General features: G+C 43.4%; 1 protein-coding gene across 2 annotated transcripts in view; it reads right to left on the bottom strand.

Moving 5' to 3' along the window:
* Positions 1-21,085, bottom strand: part of jmjd1cb (jumonji domain containing 1Cb) — a 186,675-nt gene extending 165,590 nt beyond the window's left edge. For both annotated transcript variants that reach the window (XM_037544211.1, XM_037544212.1), the window contains exon 1: positions 20,692-21,085. In XM_037544211.1, coding sequence (XP_037400108.1) covers positions 20,692-20,847 — 156 coding nt within the window. In that variant the 5' untranslated portion in view covers positions 20,848-21,085. The remainder of the gene's footprint in view (positions 1-20,691) is intronic.
* Positions 21,086-22,047: the final 962 nt, after the last annotated feature.

The raw sequence follows: 22,047 nt of genomic DNA, 5'->3' as shown, positions 1-22,047 counted from the left end.
CCTAAAGAAAACCTCTTATTCCCAGATTCATCACTATTTTACCACTATCAACATCACACAGAGAAGCTCAGAAGACGTGTAGGGTAATTGCTCTTTTTGGATATTTACACATTTATATTTATGTATACATTGCAACGCCTTGTTCCTGTCAATATATGTCACAATATGTTTTTCTGAGCATATCATGGAATCAGTACTTCTAGTACACTGTCTGCATGTTTCATAACAAAGCAAGCATTATTAAGGTTTTCATTTGATTAAATGTAGTGTAGTATGTAAAAAACTGAATAAACATTATTTATTCTCATTTTTTATGTGGCACCGATGATTCTTTTTTGACCATTCCAACTTATAGATGACAAAGTAAAATATATCATGTATCATGATAATTCTGTAGTAGCATTTCTTGCCATTTATTATTTTTTTTTATTTACTACGTTATTTGTCAGGGACACTTAACTAATCTGAACTTTCATTTGTTGACCCTGGTCTGATGTTCTGCATCTCCATGACTGAATCATGCAGAAATTTTGATCAAGCAGCAGAATTCCCTTTTAAGGATGACCAATGCAGGGCTCCTCATTTGGGTTTTGTGAAGTTAGAGTTCAAATCAGCTGTGACTGAATAAGTCTTGAATTTTTTAGATCAGCAACAATAACTAAACACCTATATTGTTCCAATCAGGCCTGCTTCATCTGTGCAATAGTCAACACGGCACAACAAACACCATTTCTCATTAATGTTGTATCTTTTGCAAGACGCTAAGAGGGTGCTGAAACACTGTTGCTATTCATTCACTACATTTATCATCTGGCAACCTGGGCGGCTTATACAACAGCCTTCCCTTGGAGACTTGGCAAATATGAATGAGACACAGTATGCCGCAGCGCTTTTAAGAAACTTAGGTTTACAGACAGAACTTGTCTGCTGCTTAGAAATAATGACTGACTGACTGCAGCCTTAGTCTGTCCAATTTCTGAGGGGCAACAAAATGTTTCCGATGAACGTCTTCTGACCTGCTGCATACAATCTACTGGCAAGCACAGAAAATTTGCCACGTCAGGAAAATTGTGACCTCAAGCAGGCCTACATGTTAATTGCCTGGTTTTCATTTAAGGCACTCAGTAAAATCTTCGTCAATCGCTCACAGATGTGTTACTCAATAAACAGTGGGCAGAATAAACAGAATTTTTGAAGACTTTCTGAAGATTTCTGAAAAATTCTGAAGATTCATATTTCCTAACGCCAATAATGGAACATAGCGTTTTGGCCTGCTAATGGAAGACAGATATCTGGTCAAAGGCCTTCAGCCAAAATGCACAAAACAAAAACAACTGAAGGAGGAGATGGAAACTTCATTTCCAGCCTCATATCCCACCCCGCCATAGAAATAAATGAAAGCCATGAGGGTAATGAGATTCCATCCTAGCTGACAAGCATCCCCCTCCCTTAATCCGAGCAAATCGCAATAATCTCCAATGTGATTGCAGCACTGACATGGTGCATTATTTTCACTGGAGCACACACCTATAATTACCATGTATTCATCTTTGCATCGAAACAAAATGACAGATTCATCAAGGTTAAATAGCACGAGGATGGCTCAGTGCAAGTGACTTCACTTTGTAGTTAATGCATTGTGAGCAAAACACTCCACTGCTTATTAGCATTTGTCTGTCATTGCCAAACTACTTGCCTTCCTTTGTCCTGCTGTTTCTGCAGCGTGTTCTTTCAGATCCATGGTGTACATTACACCGTCACGCTGCAATGAGGCCCAACTAGCTAGCACAGGTGGGCAGAGGTCCAGGCTCAGCCTGGTATTAAGATGCCTGCTGTCACTGCCTTCCTCTCAGGCATGGCCTAATTCACATCAATGGGATTTTCCAGCAAAGCAGAGCCAACGAGTGCGGCTCAAGAAAATCTAACATTCCATTATCAGTGTGTCACATTCCATGAGGACATGGCCAAACGCAGAGAGCCTCAACAGCACAGAGAGCTGTCTCCACTGAGCTCGGAGAAAGGGTACCAAACTTTCCGGTGCAGTTACAGACATGCTGAAACCAAAGTGGCTTTAAAAGACCAGGACAAGGTCGGCGGTCAAGGTCAGCTAAGGTGAGGCCCCGGTGAAGAGCTTCTCTGAACATACTAACAACTAGGGATGTCCTTACATGCCCTTGAACCAGGTAGAATACTTTAACATTGAGTGTCAGCTGATAAAGGTTTACACATGCTAACACGGCTAATAGCTAGAGATGACCCGATCCAGTTTTCTACAACACAAACCTGGTTAAAGGAGTGTAAATGCTGAGTATTGCCAAAGCAGTTTCAATACTTCCCTTTTCATAAACAACTTGGCCACAAAATGTAGGCAACATAGATTAGGCTACCAATTAACACTACAAGCTTACTGTATGTATGATGTGACATTCTGGACTGATGCGCTTTGTTTTCTGGCGTACTTTCTATGTTTTAGAGACCAAACATCCTGTGTTGCTTATGAATGTACCTGATTATTCGGCTAGCAGTTACTTTAACATTCTGAAATTACTTTATTAGTGCATCGTGATATACACCATGAACTGTTGTCTTGTTTTTGTGAACGTGTGTATGTGAAATAACTATTATATAGCGTCATAAATACACCGTTTAAGAGCTCTTTATATCTGCAGTACACAGCTACTTTCTCTTGGTTATAAACATTTATAAACTGTTTTGACTAATACTGAATTAAAAATAACGCGAGAAGTTCAGCCGACGGCTTCCAAACGTTTTGCTTTCAACTGTTCTGGACCGAGCTTAGCTTAGTCCTTTCGACTGCGTTAGGACACGCTGACTAACAGCTAATTAGCCACCAATATGACTGTGTGCTATGCTATAATATTACATAAACATAATATTTTTAGGGAAGAACAACTCAGTAGAGAAACAACATTATACACAGCAGTGCCCACTGCAAACACATCAGTCTGAGCCTCCTTTACACTCCTTTACACAAGTACATGGACAAAGATTAAATAACCAACGGCTAGTCATCAGTTTTAGACACTTTCCATGTACTGCAATTTCAAATTGTGTCATGACTGTAATTCACATTTACAGCATTTAGCAGACGCTCTTATCCAGAGCGACTTACAAGAAGAGCTCAGTCTGTCTAGAGAAAGTGTCTTCACTAGTTACCAACAGGTTAGAGAGAGAAAGACGGTCCTGAGCTCAGATACTGATAGAAACACAGTCACTGTAGATACAGAGAGAAAAGGAGCAGAGCTGAACACAGAACTCTGTGCCCTGCAATACAGTAAACTACAATACACAGTGCAGTACAATAAAATATGATATTCAAGTGCGGCTCAATATATTGCAATCAATACTTAATTCAATGTTGATTTAAGAGCTGTGTGAAGAGACGGTCTTCCGTCTGCGTTTGAAGGCAGTGAGAGACTCTGCTGTTTGGACAGCCAGTGGGAGTTCATTCCACCACTTGGGCTCCAGTACAGAGAACATTCGACGCTGGTCTTCCACGCGCCTTGAAGGATGGTGGGTCAAGCCATCCTAATTAACATGGCAAGAAAGTTAAAAGCAAAAGAATTTCCATATCTGTCCAGAAAACTGACCAACTACAAAGAAATGAATACAAAAGGGAAACAAAGTCACAGATAGAAAGGAAAAAAAGTCATATTTGAAGAGGAAAGCACCGGTAAAACATCTTTCACACAGAGGCCGAGAAGTCTGTATAAAAGGTGGGAAGAGAGTGGGAGGAAGCAGGAAGCCCCTGGGAGCTATGAGCTATGGCCAGTCTGAGACTGAGGGGGCCTCATGCCTCTCTGTGTGAACCCCAGGAAGTCCCAGCGTAGAAACAAGCCTTAAATTACACCCAGTTCCATGAACCTACAGGAAACCCTCCCCCACCACCCTGAAAACCCTCCTAAAAACTCCCCAATAATGTCTGTTGGTTCTCCTTTAGCACAGCATAAGGACTCCATGACCTACAGCTGCTGCAGCATGCGAACAAAGAGCATCCCAGCTACTGCCTGCAGTCGTACAGTAGAACTGGCCCTCCCGCACGTCCTCATGCTGCTTTTGCAGGGTCACTAGCAAGGATCATTGTAAATTTAAAAAATTAAAAACATTTTACATTATGAATAAAAAGCAAAAAAAAATATTTCCACTCTCATACAGAAGCCACCAGGGGTTGTCAGGCTCACGTCTGGAGTCTTATTGGTCATACCAGCTCATGTTAGCAACTACAAACGTAATTACAATGAAACAACTGACCTTTTAGCAAACGTAGAAACACACCGGTATCTCTGGAAACCACACACGGTCTAAAGCTGGCATTTATTGGTGGCTTTGGAAAAAAGTAGAAAACAAAGCACATGGTATCTTTCATTCTCTGGGCTTCTCTGGGCCGAGCTCATCTGAGATGGACTGACGCAGAGTGGAAAAGTGTCCTGTGGTCTGACGCGTCCACATTTCACACTGTTTCTGGAAATCATGGACGTCGTGTCCTCCGGGACAAAGAGGAAAAGGACTGTCCGGATTGTTTTCAGCGCAAAGTTCAAAAGCCAGCATCTCTGATGGTGGTGGGGGGGGGTGTTAGTGCCCATGGCAGGGGTAACTGGCACATCTGTGAAGGCCCCATTAATGCTGAAAGGTCCATACAGGTTTTGGAGCAACATCTGCTGCCATCCAAGCAGCGTCTTTTTCAGGGACGTCCTGCTTATTTCAGCAAGACGATGCCGAGCCACATTCTGCACGTGTTCCAACAGCGTGGCTTCGTAGTAAAAGAGTGCGGGTACTAGACTGGCCTGCCTGCAGTCCAGACCGTCTCCCATTGAAAATGTGTGGCGCATTATGAAGCTCAAAATACGACAGCGGAGACCCCGGACTGTTGAGCAGCTGAAGCTGGACATCAAGCAGGAATGGGAAAGAATTCCACCTACAAAGCTCCAACAATCAGTGTCCTCAGTTCCCAAACGCTTATTGAGTGTTAAAGGAAAGGTGATGTAACACAGTGGGAAACACGCCCCTGTCCCAACTTCTCTGGAACGTGTTGCAGGCATCAAATTCAAAATGAGTGAATATTTACAAAAAACAAAAGTTTATCCGTTTTAACATTAAATATCTGGTCTTTGTAGTGGATTCAATTGAATATGGGTTGAAATGGATTTGCAGATCATCGTATTCTGCTTTTATTTATGTTTTACACAACGTCCCAACTTCATAGGAATTGGGGCTGCTTAAAGAGTAGCAAGCAGTATACAGTATAAACCAGTGCAGTATGCACTTTCAAATGCACTTAATGCCTCTGGCTATATGTGAAGCTTTAGCAGAAGTATATATTTTTTCTTAACCATTTATCCATTTATCACCTCTCACAGACACTTCAAAATCAAGACAAGATACCAATTTGTTCCAAACTAGGCATGAACTGAAGATTAATTAGGTAAACTTGAAGAACCACACCCATATTTTGTATGTGTTATTTAACAAGGATGCAGCACAACATGGCTTTTCAGCGAGTCGCCCAAATTCTGACACACACTTTAACACAGGACAACACTTTCAGGGCACTGGGGGATCTTTCAGCCATGGACAGGGGAATGGCAAAAGCAAACAAAGCTCCAGGTGAGCCCCTCTGGCAGCATGTCAGACTTCAGCCTGCAGAAGGGGGAAAAATATCACCTCCCCCTTATCTAATCCCACCGCTGCCTGGGCCCAAACAGCCAAGGAAATCTCCAAGCCTTCATCGGAGGGAGGAGAAACCCTTAACCCAAACCTCTACATATAAACATGCAGGCTATAAAATGTACCAAAAGCATTAGGAATATACAGCATTTTAACATTTGGTGAGATTACAAGCGGATCGTCTGCAGGCAGTTGAACATGTAAATTAAGAGTTCTCCTCCAAAGATTTGGCGAGAAAGTATCAGCAAAGCGAAATAATCTTAACAGATTCAAGGGTTTATAGCTGGAGACATGGCCCAGACTGCGTCATAAGTCTCCGGGCTCTCGTCTCCCTCCATGTTTCAAGTCAGTGAGGATTTGAGAAGTTTAAATGTTTGGGGGGGGGGGGAATCTCAGCATATCCCACAATGCACTCTGCCCAAGCAACATCCATTGCGGGGACATGGCATGCATTGATTCTGCGGCTTAATTTCAATCGAAGCGTATTTAGGCAGAGAGGCTGTGCCACAGAGTTATTTTTATCTTTACTATCATGGCTTCAAATGCTGAGCTAAACCCTTGTTTAAAAGGGCACACACACACACACACACACACACACACACACACACACACACACACAGAAAAAAACAAGAGGCCTTAAAGTTAGGCTAACCACTCATTTATCTTGCTCGGCTGTGACAGAGCTTATAACAAAAATCTGAAGAGTGGCCTTGGGGTTTGTGGCGCTCGGCTTGTCTGTCATTACGTTTTTTAGGTTTACTGCTGAATAACCAGGCCAATTCCTCAGCTCTGGTTTCTGGACACTGAACTGAATTTAAAGAAGGCAAAAGAAGAGAACAGCACAATCTGCTGGGGATATTATTCACTTTGCTAGGGACACAAAGAAAACAAACTAAGTGGGGGTGGGTAATATATCTTATGGTATTGTGATCATTTATGTCACAACAAGCTTTACGTAGTACATCCTGGGTATCAGCAGCACATCTGGAACACAGAGCAAATGCACGCATCATTAAAACAGATTAAGACCAGTTAAAAGGGAGAAGAAAAAAAAGCCCAACAGCCGATGCAACAGAAACTACGCAAACAGCTGATTGAACACAAGCCCACGGTGTCATCTGTCAATGTGGCACGGCGCTTTATCTCTTCTGACTTTGCAAACCTCAGAAAAAAAACTACATATTCACCAGCGCCTTGCAAAAGTTTAAAGCTTGATCTCCAGTCAATCACATTTCTTTGTTGATTTTGTGAAATTTTTGTGAAAAGTCAACAAAACCTCCACAGAGACCAAATTAAAACAGAGCAGTATTCTTCCATTTTACAGAACGTCCATTTATTTCCTCAATTTAACAAATAAAATACCCTAAAATGTGTCATGACTTTGTCACAGGCCACATTTTCTTTTTTTTTCCCCGGATATCTTACAATGAACAAATACACAGTTATTGTGCATAAAAATACACAGATGCGTGTCGTCTACAGAGGATGTGTGCTTACTTTCACTTAGAAAATCTACAAAACATGGAATTTGACCAGAGGCACCAAAACCTTGGCACACCCCTGTAACAGAATCCTCTTATGCGGAGGATTAACTGTGCAGAAAAGAAACGGTTGAACCAGGATTGAAAAATCAATCAACAAATGAGGCCTAAAACTTAAAAAAGTCCACAACTAGTAATGTAGCCCGAAGTGTCTTCCTGGCATTTGAGCACGAATCACCCACTCATTCCTCTTTGACTCTTTCCTTGGGATAAACGTTCACATGTTCCCGTTCTCTAAAAGCTTTCCTTCAGCTTCAGAAGCAGTAACAATGGAGCACAACACCAAGACTTGTCGTATAAGCCCCAGAACAATGAGGCCCATTTTTCATTCCATATTTTCACAGGACTCCTTTCTCTCCCTTCATGTCTGACACAGAGACTTCCACTGCCAACCACCACCTGCAAAAAAAACCCAGCAGCAGAACGCATTCAGATACTTCCACACACATACATACTGAAGTGCTGGCCCTTTCCTGGTCCAGTAGCCTGGCCGGGGTGAAAGCAGCACAGGGAGGGGGTTGAACAGAGAGCACACTGTTTGTTCCCAAATCCCACTGCAGAGCAGCCATGTCTGCTCCCGTCCCATTAAGCTGCCCTTCAGGGACCTCCATTCACATAAAATTCACAACATCCTGCACAGCAACTCCCCGGCTCGGCTGCCAAGCCTCCAAATGGCACGTCATAACCAAGTCTGTTTGATTAGCCGCTTTTCCTCTGCAAACAAGGTCCTCTCGGCGAATGCAAACGAGTTTGAGTTTTATTCTTTTTTAATTTGTTTGTTTGTTTGGGGTGAAATAGGAACGGAAGTGGGCATCTCGATCTACCGTGCAGCTGCAGCGCTGAACAGGCCAGACGAGTCCACAGAGTCCGCGTTATGTTTGTTCAATTGTATGTAAACAGAAATTTAACCTCTTTCAGCACAAGATACAAGTAAACAGCCAGGTCAGCAAATGGAACAAAATCAAATCCGTGTACGGACCAAAACCTTCCACTTGCCTCCGCAGTCGAGCGGTCCTTGGTTTCACATAGACTACGTGACAATTTGGAGATTTGGGGGTGATCGTTACAAAATATCTTAACAAACAGAACTACGAAATTTGTTACAATCCCATCTGAATAATATTATTTAATTTATTTTCAAATTAGATTATTTCAGAGTTTACTTTTGTTGTTGCAAATGATATTCATTTATCAGGGACCTGCGTCCCTGACCCTGCGCGCCCTTAAAGGCACGTGGGTGAGCTAGCTGAGTGCGGGCATTAACCAGACACTGGGGCTTTTGTTGCATTTCTCTGGTCTGGCTGAAGAAGCATTCCTTTGCTCAGTGAATGCTTTTATCACTACATCAAGGGTAGCAGGCTAGCATGCGCTTACTAAGGCCGGGTTTTTTCACGTTTTTCACTTCATACACTCTCAAAATGAAAGTGAAACTGGAGAGATCCCGCTGGTGTGGGTTAATGACAGCATGACGGACAGCTGATGCCATCAGACGTTAAAGCTTATATTCACATGCATAAACATCTGCATATTGCAACTGCATATAAAGTTGATTCTGGCATGTGTAGCAGCCACTTAAACACGCTACGCCTGGAGATAAGGATGTTTTTCTACTGAAACAATTGAGCCAACTGACACGGAACAAATAAAGACCACTCGATCAACTTCTCTAGGTACTGTTCCCTGATGGGTGACCACTAGGAAGCGTTTCAGTCTGACAAGTGGTGTAATATTGCTTTATAAGTTATCTATGATTTTTATTTTGAGCAAACTCCCTCACTTGAAAGCGAAGGGAAGAGTGCCCCCTTGTGGATAATCATTATCTTGCTACAGGTGAATGGGAGTTATATGAGTAAGATGTTTCCGTGTTTATTTCGTTAAGTCCCATTTCACTAATGTTTGTAGAATTGTGGTATATTTTATGGGCAGGTGGGGAAATCACACATATCGTGATGTGGACATGGACGATTCTGAACCGATTCTTCGAAGTTCAGACGAAGTTCAGGCGAATCTTCGAAGTGCATAAGCGCCGCGCCCAGACACTCTGTGACGTGCACATGACAAAAACACACCTGGATGAGTAAGAAATCCGACCGGCAACCTCTGCATTAAAGGTTAGGTTAGGTCAGCAGTCCACAACCCAAACGTTAAGAAGAGCCGTTTTGTCCTTTCAGCAGAAATCAAACCAACTTGGGAGCCACAACATGTAATGTCTCAGTATGTGCTGATGTCCTAGTACAGGCTAAAAACACGCAGACTTACTTTGCTCTTCTTTAAGCTTTAGTCAAAGCCACTTTCCTGCCACCTCTGCCACAAAACCTTTCTTCAAAAGTAGATCAGTTTCTTGTAAAATGTCTCTCAACGTTCAACTGTTTTATGAGGCTGAAGTCAGATTCTTCTCCGCCTGCTTCTTCTTCCAATTTTTACGGCTCGAATTCTGCCAGAATGCAAACGCGGCACCATTTAAGGTGGAACGGGAAAATTGAAAGAGAAGCTGACTTCATTTCCGCAACTTTTCAGTGTTTGACAGTCTCTCATTGCAGATTTAACGTACCAGGACACCAACGGCGGTGCTCGTAAGTCCATTCTTCTCCAAATGTTCATCTTAAATCTCTTTCTTTGCCTTTTCGTTAGCTACTAGCTAGGCAAGACTGTCTACGCTGCTAAGTGACCTACAGTTTCCACGCCACTGTAAAAGGGACCTGGATAAGAGCCAAAATATATGCAAGTTGTGTCACACCAAACAAAGATACTTTGCCAACTGCCCCCATTTGCAGAAATACCCTAATTAAACAACTGGTATAGATTCTGTCTGAAAACATGGAAACATATTGGGAACGATTCCATTTGGTGCCATTTTAGGAGAAGCAGAATAGAGCAAAACAGCCGAAACTCTGTCAGAGTCACGGGACTTTTATCCTAGAGAGGCAGGTTCATTAAAGGGGAATTCACAGATTTTTGGATACAGCTCCATAATACAATCTGAGGAGTGGCCTGATGTGAAATGGTTCATTGTGGTTCACTGTATATGCCAGCTGTGTCGCACTAAATTAAAATATTCTGGAAACGACAAATTTATATTACATATTACAGGTTTCCACCCGTTTTTCTACCGGCTGTATTTGCTGCCAACCAGAGGACCGTGGAGCGAGCGATGTCGAGGCGTTCACTCTGTAGGTGTAGAGAAATCATATTACCAGGTATAGCGGCACTCCGTTTTGTGCCACCCTTTACTGTCAGTCCAACAACCAGCATTTGAGAAACGCGAGTGAGCCCGAATCTTCTTTTAAAGGTTTACTTATAAACACAAAATAAACATTACACTGGACTCGATATGGCGTGTGGCTTCCAACGTCTCTAGCTGCAATGAGACCTTGACGTGCAAGCAGCGGAAAAGACGTAGTGCTGACGGAAGCCAAAAAAAAGTTCTTTAAAATATCCACATTACCAAATTATGCATTTTAGAAAATACAATTACAAGAATTCTTATTAAATTATCTTTACCATACTTTAACCTTTTAGCTAAATCATTACAACAAATGAACGAAGCCTAAACTGGCTCCTACACCAGGTTTCTCTTTGTACTCCTTGGGCTAAAGGTACATCTCTAACTCACTGGAGCGCATCTGTGGTTTTTCTTCCCTTCAACTGAGACCAGAAGCACCGTCATATCCCTTGGGAAGGCCGTGGGGAGGCGGTTTCGCTTAATGAAGAAACTTTTCCACCAAACCCATTTCCTATAGGCATAAACTGCAGCGCGCTGACTACGGCCTAATCCTCACTTCACGGGTCTCCCCCAATCAATTCTAATGAGCCAGCATTCGGTTCATCTGAATACGTCAAAGCATGTCATTTTTTTTTGCATTCTCTTGCAGATTGATGCGCCTCTCTGTCAACATAACAAGGAAAAAGCTGTCTGGTCGGCAGATCACGCTGTGCCTTGGCAGAACCTCAAACATCTGCTAAAGGTCAAGTTTCCACTGTATGGAACCAATCAATGGAGCCCACAGAACAGTCCTCAGCACCACAAGAGTTTCCAAACAAAGAATAGTGTTTCACACTGGAGAAGGAACCTAGCCCTACATTTTAAAAGGACACTTGTGTTCCAGATTCACTCTCCCCTGGGCGAGATAACCCCTCAGGACACTGCTCCCAACATCAAAAGAGTGAGGTCACGTGAAGGCTGACCGTTCCAATACACTGCATTTGCACATGCAGCCAATCAGGGCAGGGACGTGCTATGCTGAGCTGACAGTTCACAAAATGGTGCATCACCACTAAGGATAAAGAAATAAAACAGCTGAACAGCCAAACCACCAACCGTTCACACAAAAGCACGTAACATTACATTTGTCTATACCTTCAAAACCCATTTAAAAATCTGAGTAAGGCCTACAGAGGAGCCTGAACCAGTGGGCTGTACGAAGAGATTCACCACTACGTCCTGGTGTCACAACAAAGTTAATTCTCTGTTTAAGTGTCATCAAAAACAAAGTCCTCTGGACTATATTGAAAAAATATAATGTACACAGAACATTATAGTTATATAATGTTATATACAGAGTATTAAAGCACTGCTACATGTAACGCCGTATATGAAGCACTTTTTTTTTCATGTTGCTCGGCCTTAATTTCAATCTTTAAAATGTATGAAGAGAAATTACTGACAGACATTTTTCATATTCACTGTACGCATAGCCTATTGTACTCATCGTAAATCATGACTTCACATTCATGGTAAATTCAAATATACACGACATCCATTTTCTACAAAAATCTAACAGCCAACTGCAATTATTTACAGAAATACCCTAATTAAATGAATGGCATGCACCCTTTCTGAAAACATGGTTTGTGCCTAGTTAATATTAATAACAGTGTATAAGATTGCCATTGGTGCAATTCTAGGAGAAGCAGAACCAAACACCCAATCAAACAAGCCCCGTCAGGTTCTCTCTAGGTTCTAATCTAGAGCGGGAGGTTCTTTAAAGAGGAATTCCACTGATTTTTCAATACTGCTCCATTTTGGGGGGGGGGGCAGTCGTGGGCTGGAGGTCAGGGAGCTGGCCCTGTGACCGGAAGGTCGCCGGTTCGATCCCCAGAGCCGACAGTCCATGACTGAGGTGTCCTTGAGCAAGACACCTAACCCCCAACTGCTCCCCGGGCGCTGGGGATAGGGCTGCCCACCGGTCCGGGCAAGTGTGCTCACTGCCCCTAGTGTGTGTGTTCAGTAGTGTGTATGTGGTGTTTCACTTCATGGATGGGGTAAATGTGGAGGAGGAATTTCCCCGTTTGTGGGATCAAAAAAGTATCACTTATTAACTTAATAATTCAGAGTGGTCTGATGTGAAATGGCTAAACAGCACTGACTTAAACTACAATGATGTAGATGATATGAACCGTTCTGTGATGTCTAAAACTTAAATACAGCCATTTTATTTACTATTTAAAAAATGACTGTCATTGTCGATTATATGTAAATGCTGACAACAGCAAAATAGTGTTAAATCTGAAAAATAAGTTCTCTTCGGCTACAACAACATGTGTGAATTCTGAAAATACATTTTAGGCTCTTCTCTTAACTAAACGTTACCATTAAACAATGTCTCAGGCATTAGGCAGCATATTTGCAACCATGTACTCCAACCGCGTTTTGTGAAGGAGTTTTTTAGAGGTATGAAATCCGCTGGACGTCTGTCCTGTGAACAATTCTGACTCCACGTTCCTCCAGAATAGTACATTTCACATCAACCCTCTCGGTTAACATCTTTCGATGTGAATTATGCTTGAAGAATAAGTGAAATTCCCAATTAACTCTACTAACACAGGGTTAAATACCATCCTGTCATATGTGATGTATGTTAATTACCTAAATTCTGCTAATAGCGCCTCACACTAGCCTGGACAGACAATTTTTAACAATCAAAATTGCATCCAGGGTAGCAACTCGCAATCAAACAAGACCCCTCTAAAGAGGACAATACAGTGCAGAATCTCAGTGCGAGCATCAATAGGTTTCTTGAGAGGCTCTGTGACAGTTCCAGCGCTTGATGAATAGGGCAGAATTCTGCATTGTTCCTGGACAATCCACTGCCCGCAGTAATTGCACTCAAATTTCCCCTGAGATTTTGCACTCGCTCCAAAGCACAGCAGCCACATCACGTGTCTCGCATGCTGAAGGAAGAGTGTTTTGTGTGTGTGTGTGTGTGTGTGTGTGTGTGTGTGTGTGTGTGTGTGTGTGCTCCAAAGGCTGTTATAACTCCCAGTTGTGTACATGCCTCCCATTGGGCCTCCGTTTCAAGGTGTACGTCGCACTGCCACAGAGCAGCCTCTCGCTCGCTGATGTTTCTCTCTTAGCTCCGGGCACAGGGAAGCTAAATAAACGGAGACACTCAACAGTCTTCCTCAGATCCTGCCAAACAGCCGTAGATCCATGACAACGCGACAAAAAAATAGACACAAAAAAAAAACAAAACAAGCCCTGATACTCTTTCACTCTGCAGATGTTCCTCTGTCCCACGACAAACCCTGGCAGACGTTTCAGCGAGAAATGAAGGCGGCATGTCAAATCTCTGAGGTTCATCCCTATTCGGACAGGATTAAATATAGAGTCCTGGTACAGGTGGGCGATGTGTCAAAATCTAGTATCACAATACCTGAGGACGTATTTTACCACACGATGTGTCAAGATACCACTATCAGAAAGTATGAAACCAAATACTTTTCTACATTTCAAACACTGCTGTGCTAAATCCAATACAACAGAACTAATTAGGCTTTGTTTTTAATCAAACATGCAGGCTGGGAGTGACTTAACTACTTTTAATAGTAACATTTACCAAATGGGGAAACTGTGGCTGTTTTAAAAGTCTTTCAACCATTTACTTGGTCTGGGTGGTGAAACCTCGTCTCCATCCTCTCCACGCTGCATTAGCAGGAGAAGAAGAATATCAGAGAAGCGAGATCTCACGGGCTGATCTCCACATCTCTGCGTTTCTCCATGCAAATGTTGCCTTCTCCTATCACGCTTATTAGAGACGCTCCCCCAGATATTAAACACATTCCAAATTGCTAAATGAAAAGGCGACGCTTCTGAAGAATCGCTCAATCACTTACTTTGGCACTTTTACATTGTTTTAGCGTAGAGTAGTAAATGAATTTAATTGATTAAATTAAATTCCACTGACATTTAACATTTCTCCATAATTTAATTACTCAGCTACATTAATTCAGAGTGCATCGTAGACAATCTTACTGACTCAAATCGCAGTGATAGTGGTGGGAATCCAGTGTCTACAACACAAATAAAAGCCTTTTATTTAATATCCACGGCCAGTAAACTTACTACATACGAGTTTTTATAATGTATGTATGTATAATGTATAACGTAATGTTGATAAGGGTAAAACTTACGTTTGGTGGGGTGGGGGGGCTTTCTTTGGGTGCTCTTTTGTTTTACAACACTCACATGTACCTGTACATTTTAAAATGACACTTTAGTCCAAAATCTACGCCGTCTGGGTAGCAAAACATCAGTTCCATACACTAACAGTATAATCAGCCGGAGAAAGAGAATAAAACCCATGGGAAAATTAAAAGGAAGGATTATAATGGCAGCTACATGTTACATACTGTACATCAACTTTCTAAGAATTGTTTTTCCTGAAAGAAAGTTGTGTAAAATCAGTGACTAGCATCACGGTGTTCTGTGGTCATTTTACTGCCGTCCAGATGAGAGCGTTTTACCGCTGAGGAGACGTGTGATTTTTTCCTGATCGGTATAACTGAGCAATGAATGCGCCTACAAAAACTCTCGTAGCTCCAATCCTGGAAACAAGTTGGTATTGCTCAAAGCCATGCTTGTGCCTCCGCCCATGGACGTGCTACCTTGAGGAGGTAACAAGAGTTAACTTGTTTGAGCGCAAATTTAATTAAGGGCACATTCCGGCAGACTCGTCAAATACCGATGCTGCCACCTCAGAGAGAAAATAGGGGCTGGAAAGGGCAGGCCTCGTTTTGAATTGCTGCCAAAAACGTTTCGAGCAAAGCCCTCAGGGTAACAGTCCATTTATTTGATTTGTGAAAGTATGCGCTGAAAACGAATATACAGTACAGTCTAAAGGAAAGCCATCTGGTTTCACTTATAGCCGCGCTCAACAAAAGCACAGCCGGATCAGTACAAAGAGAGATAGGGGCTGGAAGGTCTGCGCTGGCTCACATGTCCAGTCCACCTCCAGAGAGGGATGACTAACAGTGTTTGTGTTTCATGGCTGATGGTTTGCTGTCTTAGGCAGAGCAGGAAAGGCTTTGCCACAGATAGAGTGTCTGTGTGAACCAACGTTAGTCTGGCGAGAGCTAATGACGAGGGGGTGATCCACAGGAAGCGACACAATTGAAGCATAATTGTGCCATAGTGAGATACTCCGCTGGTTGACAAGCAGAATCGCTGCAAAATGACTCATTGAAAGTTGATTGGGAAATACGCCGTGTGGGTTCTGTTGCTAAGCGTAACAGATGTTACTGCTATCTGGTTGCATCATTCCGCAGCTATTTGGAGTTACACCATTAATGTGTCAGTTCTCACAGAGAGGTCAACCAGCGGAGCTCTGATAATGCAGTTATGCTTTAATGTTTTACGAGCCGGGTGTGTGCATTAAGCAGCTCACTGTAAGCCCGAAACGAAAAAATTATTTTAATACTTATAAACAGGCTACTCTCCTTACTCAGCCCGTACACCACTTGGCTACAAACCATCGCGTTTACTCTCTGTCCCCAACAGATTTTGCTTGTCGTTAAGCTGCTACAGTTCCACCGGTGCTTGAAGCATCCACTATCCAATCAGGGATTTCAGCATTTTAGGCCAATGTAACAGACACAGGCTGCTCTTGCTGAAGCAATACAAAGCCAGATGGTCTTCACAGCACAGAGAAGCAGCTCAGCCTCTTTATAGCAGCGCTCAGAGGGTTAAAGCAAGAGAGGCTGTCGGACTGGGCGGCTCTGTCATTCACACGGCTGAGCTGCTGTTGCTATGGGATGCGGCCCAGACATTGGTGAAAGGACTCAGCAGAACGGGAGACGACGTCTCATTTCTGCAAAAACAACTCAAATATACCATCAGAATGTTTGCACAACAAGATCCATTCTCAAAAGTACACAGGGCTAAATGTGAACATCACCCATCATGACATTGGTACCTGCTGGTATGAAGGGAATCTGGCCTGAAACAGCTCAAAACTGCACTGTGTGAGGTCATTTTTTTAACTGTGTAGCTCTTCTTGTGCTGTAATACATTTGGGTAGTTTGAACCTAACAGTCATCTTAAGTGAAGTGCTCCCATTAAAAATAGCTCAATTTAAAGCTCAGTAGTTTTTGAAGAGGCCATGAATATTTTGGGGATTCGTGGCCCTTTCCAGTGGAAGAACATTGTGTAACGCTGGTTGATATTCAAGGAGAACTTAGTCAAACCTTGGTGAAAGCTGTCTTCCGAAGATGTAAGTAAATGATCCATTTTCATATCTTTATCAGTATAATTTTGATTTTGCAATTTGACACACACACGTAAAGACGTGTCTCTGGCTGTGAAATTATTATTTCTCGCAGTAGCACATGAACATCACATGTTAGAGTCAGGAGAGGAAAATACCTTTTCTACTTGTTTCAGTTGTAATAAATTGGCTCGCATAGTGCTGCAAAATAAAAACACTGGATCAGTACTGGCTTACGTTCAATGTAGGTATCAGCAGTTTCCTGCACCTTCTTTAAATAGATCAATTTGTGTGTGTGTGTGTGTGTGTGTGTGTGTGTGTGTGTGTATATATGACTAATCGCACCCAATCTGAAGCAGTATGACTATCACTGGGCTTTATAAATGTTTATATTATTAAACCGAGCTATCCCTAGATCCATACTGCACACCAGATTTCAGGCAGTGGGCATTCCTAACAAAGAGCAGGATTTCATTCTCCCAATCGGACAATGGAAGGTTTGAAGTTAAGATGATGCACACTTTTTTCTTGAGGACAACTGGAAACAGCCTGCCAATCTGCCAATGCAGTGAAGTGCTGAAAATAATAACATGCCTAGAACAAACACTGGTGTGCCATTGTTCTACATCATTCCTCCCAGTCTACAGTACTCCTCCCTCCAGCTCCGTGTTCACGGCTCAAAGCCAGCTGAACGAGCAGCGTATCCAGAAGAGGCCTGGCCACAGTAAGCAGGTCACTCTAGGTTAGCAAGGCCACATTCTGGGAAAAGCTCCTGTCAGTGGCGGCCCAATGTTGACACACGCAGCAACAGGGACCTGGGGCTGACAGGTGAGCTGCAAAAACAGGACCTTTATCAGGGGCCAATTATACAGGTCAATTCTGGGACAGAGTGCGTAAAAAAGAGGCTCAACAGAAAAGTAAACGCATTAAAGAGACAACAGAGTCGTGAGAAATGCTGCTCAACTGGCGCCACCTGGACAAACTGGTCTCATGTACGCAAAATGAGTGTTTGACAGTTTTCTAAATCAGCCACATGCAGTTACGCAACAAAGGCACACTTCTAACTGCGTTTCTGCACATGAAAATTCCTAAAGCGTAATCTCATTCTCTGTCTGTACTATGTATACATGATATCATCATCATCATCATCATCATCATCATCATATCAAAACCACACAACTCCTTTATATTGTGGGAACAACACGGTTACCAATAGGAACGGTCCAAAACTACTAAATAAAACCTCATTGTATTCTAATGTATGACATTCACTGTAAGTGGTTTAAGCTCTAACTACCTTACATCAAATCTGATTTAGAGAAGAATTCCAGGGATTTTTCAAAATGTGGTTTGTAGTAAAAATTGTAAGGAAGCTTAGCATCTGAGATGTATTTACCGGTGATACCTACACATCTACTGAGTTGCTGTATGTAATGGTGGTAATGATAAAACAGCAGTGAATCTGAAGAAATCCATCTCCTTTAGGGCCGAATTGGTCTTATAATGTCTTACATGCATCAAGCATGTTTTATAATGGTTTTCAGACCATGTCTAAACAATCTTAACAATTTTGTGTACTAACTTTCTATGAGTCGGCATTAAGAGGTTATAAACTCTTTAGAAAGTTTAATACCACGACTGCTGTGAACAGTTGAGTTTCTCTAGAACCTCTCTGAATGACTCATGTGTTGTTTACACCTCAGTCATTTAATTACGCAGGATTTTTGAATAATCTGTGAAATTCCCCATTTGAGAGTGAGATTTATATTTGCTCTTTAAACCCTTGTTCGTATCCTTCCACTTTCCTAGCTAGCACAGTTGCAACTCACTACTACTGCAAGGAAACAGATTAATTCAATTTGCATGTAGGTCAAGCCTTTTGTGTGCCGCGAAACGTTTGGCCATTCAGGCATGTCAACAGCAAATCTCTTCCACTGATAACCGTCATATCTCCAGCCACTCTTTTATGACAGCAAAGGATTACGTGAGGTCAAAACTGCATGATGTAATTCAGATAAGGAAGATAAGAAACGTGCTAGAGCCTGGCGTGAAGATATCAGTATTTACAGGAGACTTAAACAAAAAACTCCACTTGGCAAGCAGAGAAATGGCAAAACTGAATCCCGCTATCAAAGGAATAGACTGTGTACACCATGAGAACGAAGAGCTCCAGTTCACAGGGGGTGTTGGAGGGGTCTTGAACATAGCAGTCTTTATGTTGTGGTGCAGTGGGGGGGAGAGCCAGGAATGACCACCATGGTGTCGTGTTACAGGCTGTTTTCCTAAGCCACAAATCACAGGCCCACTTCCAGCACTTATCAGCCAGTTGCTGCGTCTGTGCTCCAGGCCTGCTCCAGAAAACTGGCTTCCGCCTTCTTCTTTTAAATTATAGCAAAGCTTTTCACACTAAGGTTTAAATCTACCTGCAGCGCAGTCACATGCGCAAGACCGTCAGCAGAAGTCTCAACAGTAGGGTCTCAAAAATATCTAGACGACAAACAGAGACGCGAGGTCCACTCTGAGCTTCAACATTATATTTTAATGGCGTGTTGCAGCTTCTGTCATTTAAGCCCACAAGCTGTTTAAGTAACACACATCCCTCAGACATTCTGAGCGGAACATGCCACTTGGCTCTGTACTCCACAGCAATCCATCTGCGAGGGGTAGTTTTCACTAAAATTGGTTTGACCATAAACCTGTGTTTCATTCGCAGTACAGGAGCAGAGAATGTCGCCGCTCGGCTGCACGTGCCCACCGCTTTAGACCTCAACAAGCCATCGAGTGTGGAAAATTCTTCCCCTGCCCAGTTTGTGCTGATTAGCACTAATGCAGTTGGTGACCTCGGGCCACATCCCTGAAAACAAACTAGCACCGTACAGTACACACCAACTGTATGAACACAATGGCCCGAGCCGCTCCATTCAGCCAGTCCTGTCACTCTGCAAGGCGGCCCTTTCCTGCCTGTCTGTCCTCCTACTGTACCTGTGAGATCATCTGAAAGCTCACCAGCATCCCTCTCTCTGGCTTTCAGCAGGATGAGACAGTAAACGTCATATCTCGCGTAAAACCCAAGCCTATCTGTCTCCGCGCCCTGTTTAATAGCCATTTAAGCATTTTAGACAGCTGTGTATTCTAAAACGGGGTTTGTGGCTTTTATTGTAAGTCAGCCACACTTTTAAGCATTTTGCTGCAGCGAAATTTCATTTTCCACTTAGAGACGTGAATGGGAGAAAGAAAAGGAGGAGAACAAAAGCTGGCATCTTTCTTCACTTCCACAACTGGAAAACAAAACCCCTCGGCTACACAGGCGTTTCAGATGCGGGGAAAGTGGTCCAGGACCTCGCAGCTCACAATGCACAGGACCAGCCCGACACCAGGTGAGGACAGCAATAAAGAGCCAACAGTGGAGAAAAGCACAGGGGCTGGTTTTCTTCTTCATGAAGACCAGCACAGACCTCGCTGTGGTCTGTTCAAATTCCATGGCCAGCAAAAAATAGCATCTTGGCAGCCTGTTTACAAAAGCCTGCGGACGGTAAACACATTTCTGCGTAAACTGATGAGAAACGACAGAGCTAAGCGAAAAGGGCCAGTCGGCACTCGGGAATATCACCCACAGCCACACGAAGACGCCGAAGCGCCCGAGAACACATGCAGGCGCCTACAGGGAAGAGCAGCCCTGGCTGACCACAGGCACGGCTCGGACGGCCGTTCACAGAACGACGCCGGACAAATGATGACTTAAAACGTCGAAAAATGACCGCGTTGCGTTCAAATGTTGGCACATTTTGCAGAAACCAGCCGTCAGAAAAACAATGCCAGCTCCAGCTCCGCGGCTCAGCCCATCGTGACAACAGCTCGGAGCGCTCGCCTCTATCGCCAGGCAAGCTCGCGCTAACGGCCGCGTCGCTTCGACGTCTAAAACATGCAGAAAGACGAGAAAACAGACGTGGAGGCGTCTCGTCTAGAGAGAACTGGCCCGTTACCGTCATCTCCTGGTTGTCGGTGTCCCGGTGGCTGACTGCGCGGATCACCCCGGATCTCCAAGCCCAGCGCCCAATGTCGCCGAGCTCCAGCGGCTCCTCGCCGCTCACGCACAGGAACCGCTTCCCCACCAACTCCGGCCGCGCTTCCCCCGCCATGGCCTGTCGCGGGCGAGTGAAGAACCCCTCGGAAAACTTCAACGCCGATGCCCTACCGATCGGGCATGAACACGGCGGACGGAGCGGACGAAAAGAAAGTGAAAAAGAAAAAAAACTGCGGTATTTTTGCCGTTTTTCTCTTCTCTGCCGTGTCGACTGCGAGCCGGGGAGGGATTTAAATCTGATTCAGCCTCCACCCGCACACACACTCGCGCGCACCCGCACACACTCGCTCTCCTCGCTCTGTGAAACTGAACACTGGGACGCATCACTGCCGCGGTGAGGCGTGGTATCCCTCCGCCTAGCCCCCGTTCACACGTCTTCTTCCGCCAGACGCATTCATTCTCAATGAGAGTCGGATAGCGTCCCTAACGGACGAAAATAGTGCTCACGTGTTATTGTGCTTGACCACCAGCCAAAATCTGTCAGACATAACATGCAAGGATTTTTTTGTGCATTTTTATGCATACACACTGTCTTAAATGAAATGGGTTGGATGATTTTTACAAAAAAGGTGTACAAAATATCACAGGTTCACTCATCCACTGTCACTGCACGCACAGCAGTATCTGCTAGGTGAGGCACAATACTGATGCATCGGTGTGACTGGACTGATCTGAAGGTGTTACAGTGGTACGATAACAAATGCATGCCAGTTATTATTATATATAATATAATATATATATATATATATATATATATACATATACACGCACACACACACACACATATATATATATATATATATATATATATATATATAGAACAGACCAAGAATTCAAAGTGTTTGCTTTTCGTGTGTCTCCTCTGCACGCCCCTCGTGCTGCCCTCGAGGGCGATGAGAATGAGAAGGGGTGCTGCTGTATGTAAAGCGTGTCCACTGGAACCAATCAGCCCTGTGTCACCTTCAGGTCAGAGGAGTAGATGGAGAAAGATAGCCTGCTGCTGACAGAATCACAAATCATAGAGCTCCTGAGATGGGTGTTAAGCTCTGCCTGTCTAGTCGTGAACAAGCTCATCTGAGAGCAAAGTAGAAAACCAGAACTAGAACTGGTAATACACAAATTAGAAACATGTGACATATACTAACACATGGATAACATATGGCCCTATATGTGGCATAGCCCAACTTATCTGAAATGAACTATTTTCAAATGGGGCATATATTTAAGCTATTTATCTGCATGTTCAAACGCATAT

The sequence above is a fragment of the Pygocentrus nattereri genome, chromosome 13 (assembly GCF_015220715.1).
Source record: "Pygocentrus nattereri isolate fPygNat1 chromosome 13, fPygNat1.pri, whole genome shotgun sequence".
In the NCBI taxonomy this organism is placed as follows: Eukaryota; Metazoa; Chordata; class Actinopteri; order Characiformes; family Serrasalmidae; genus Pygocentrus; species Pygocentrus nattereri.
The sequence above is the reverse complement of the archived record's forward strand: the minus strand, read 5'-3'. Positions and strand labels throughout refer to the sequence as shown.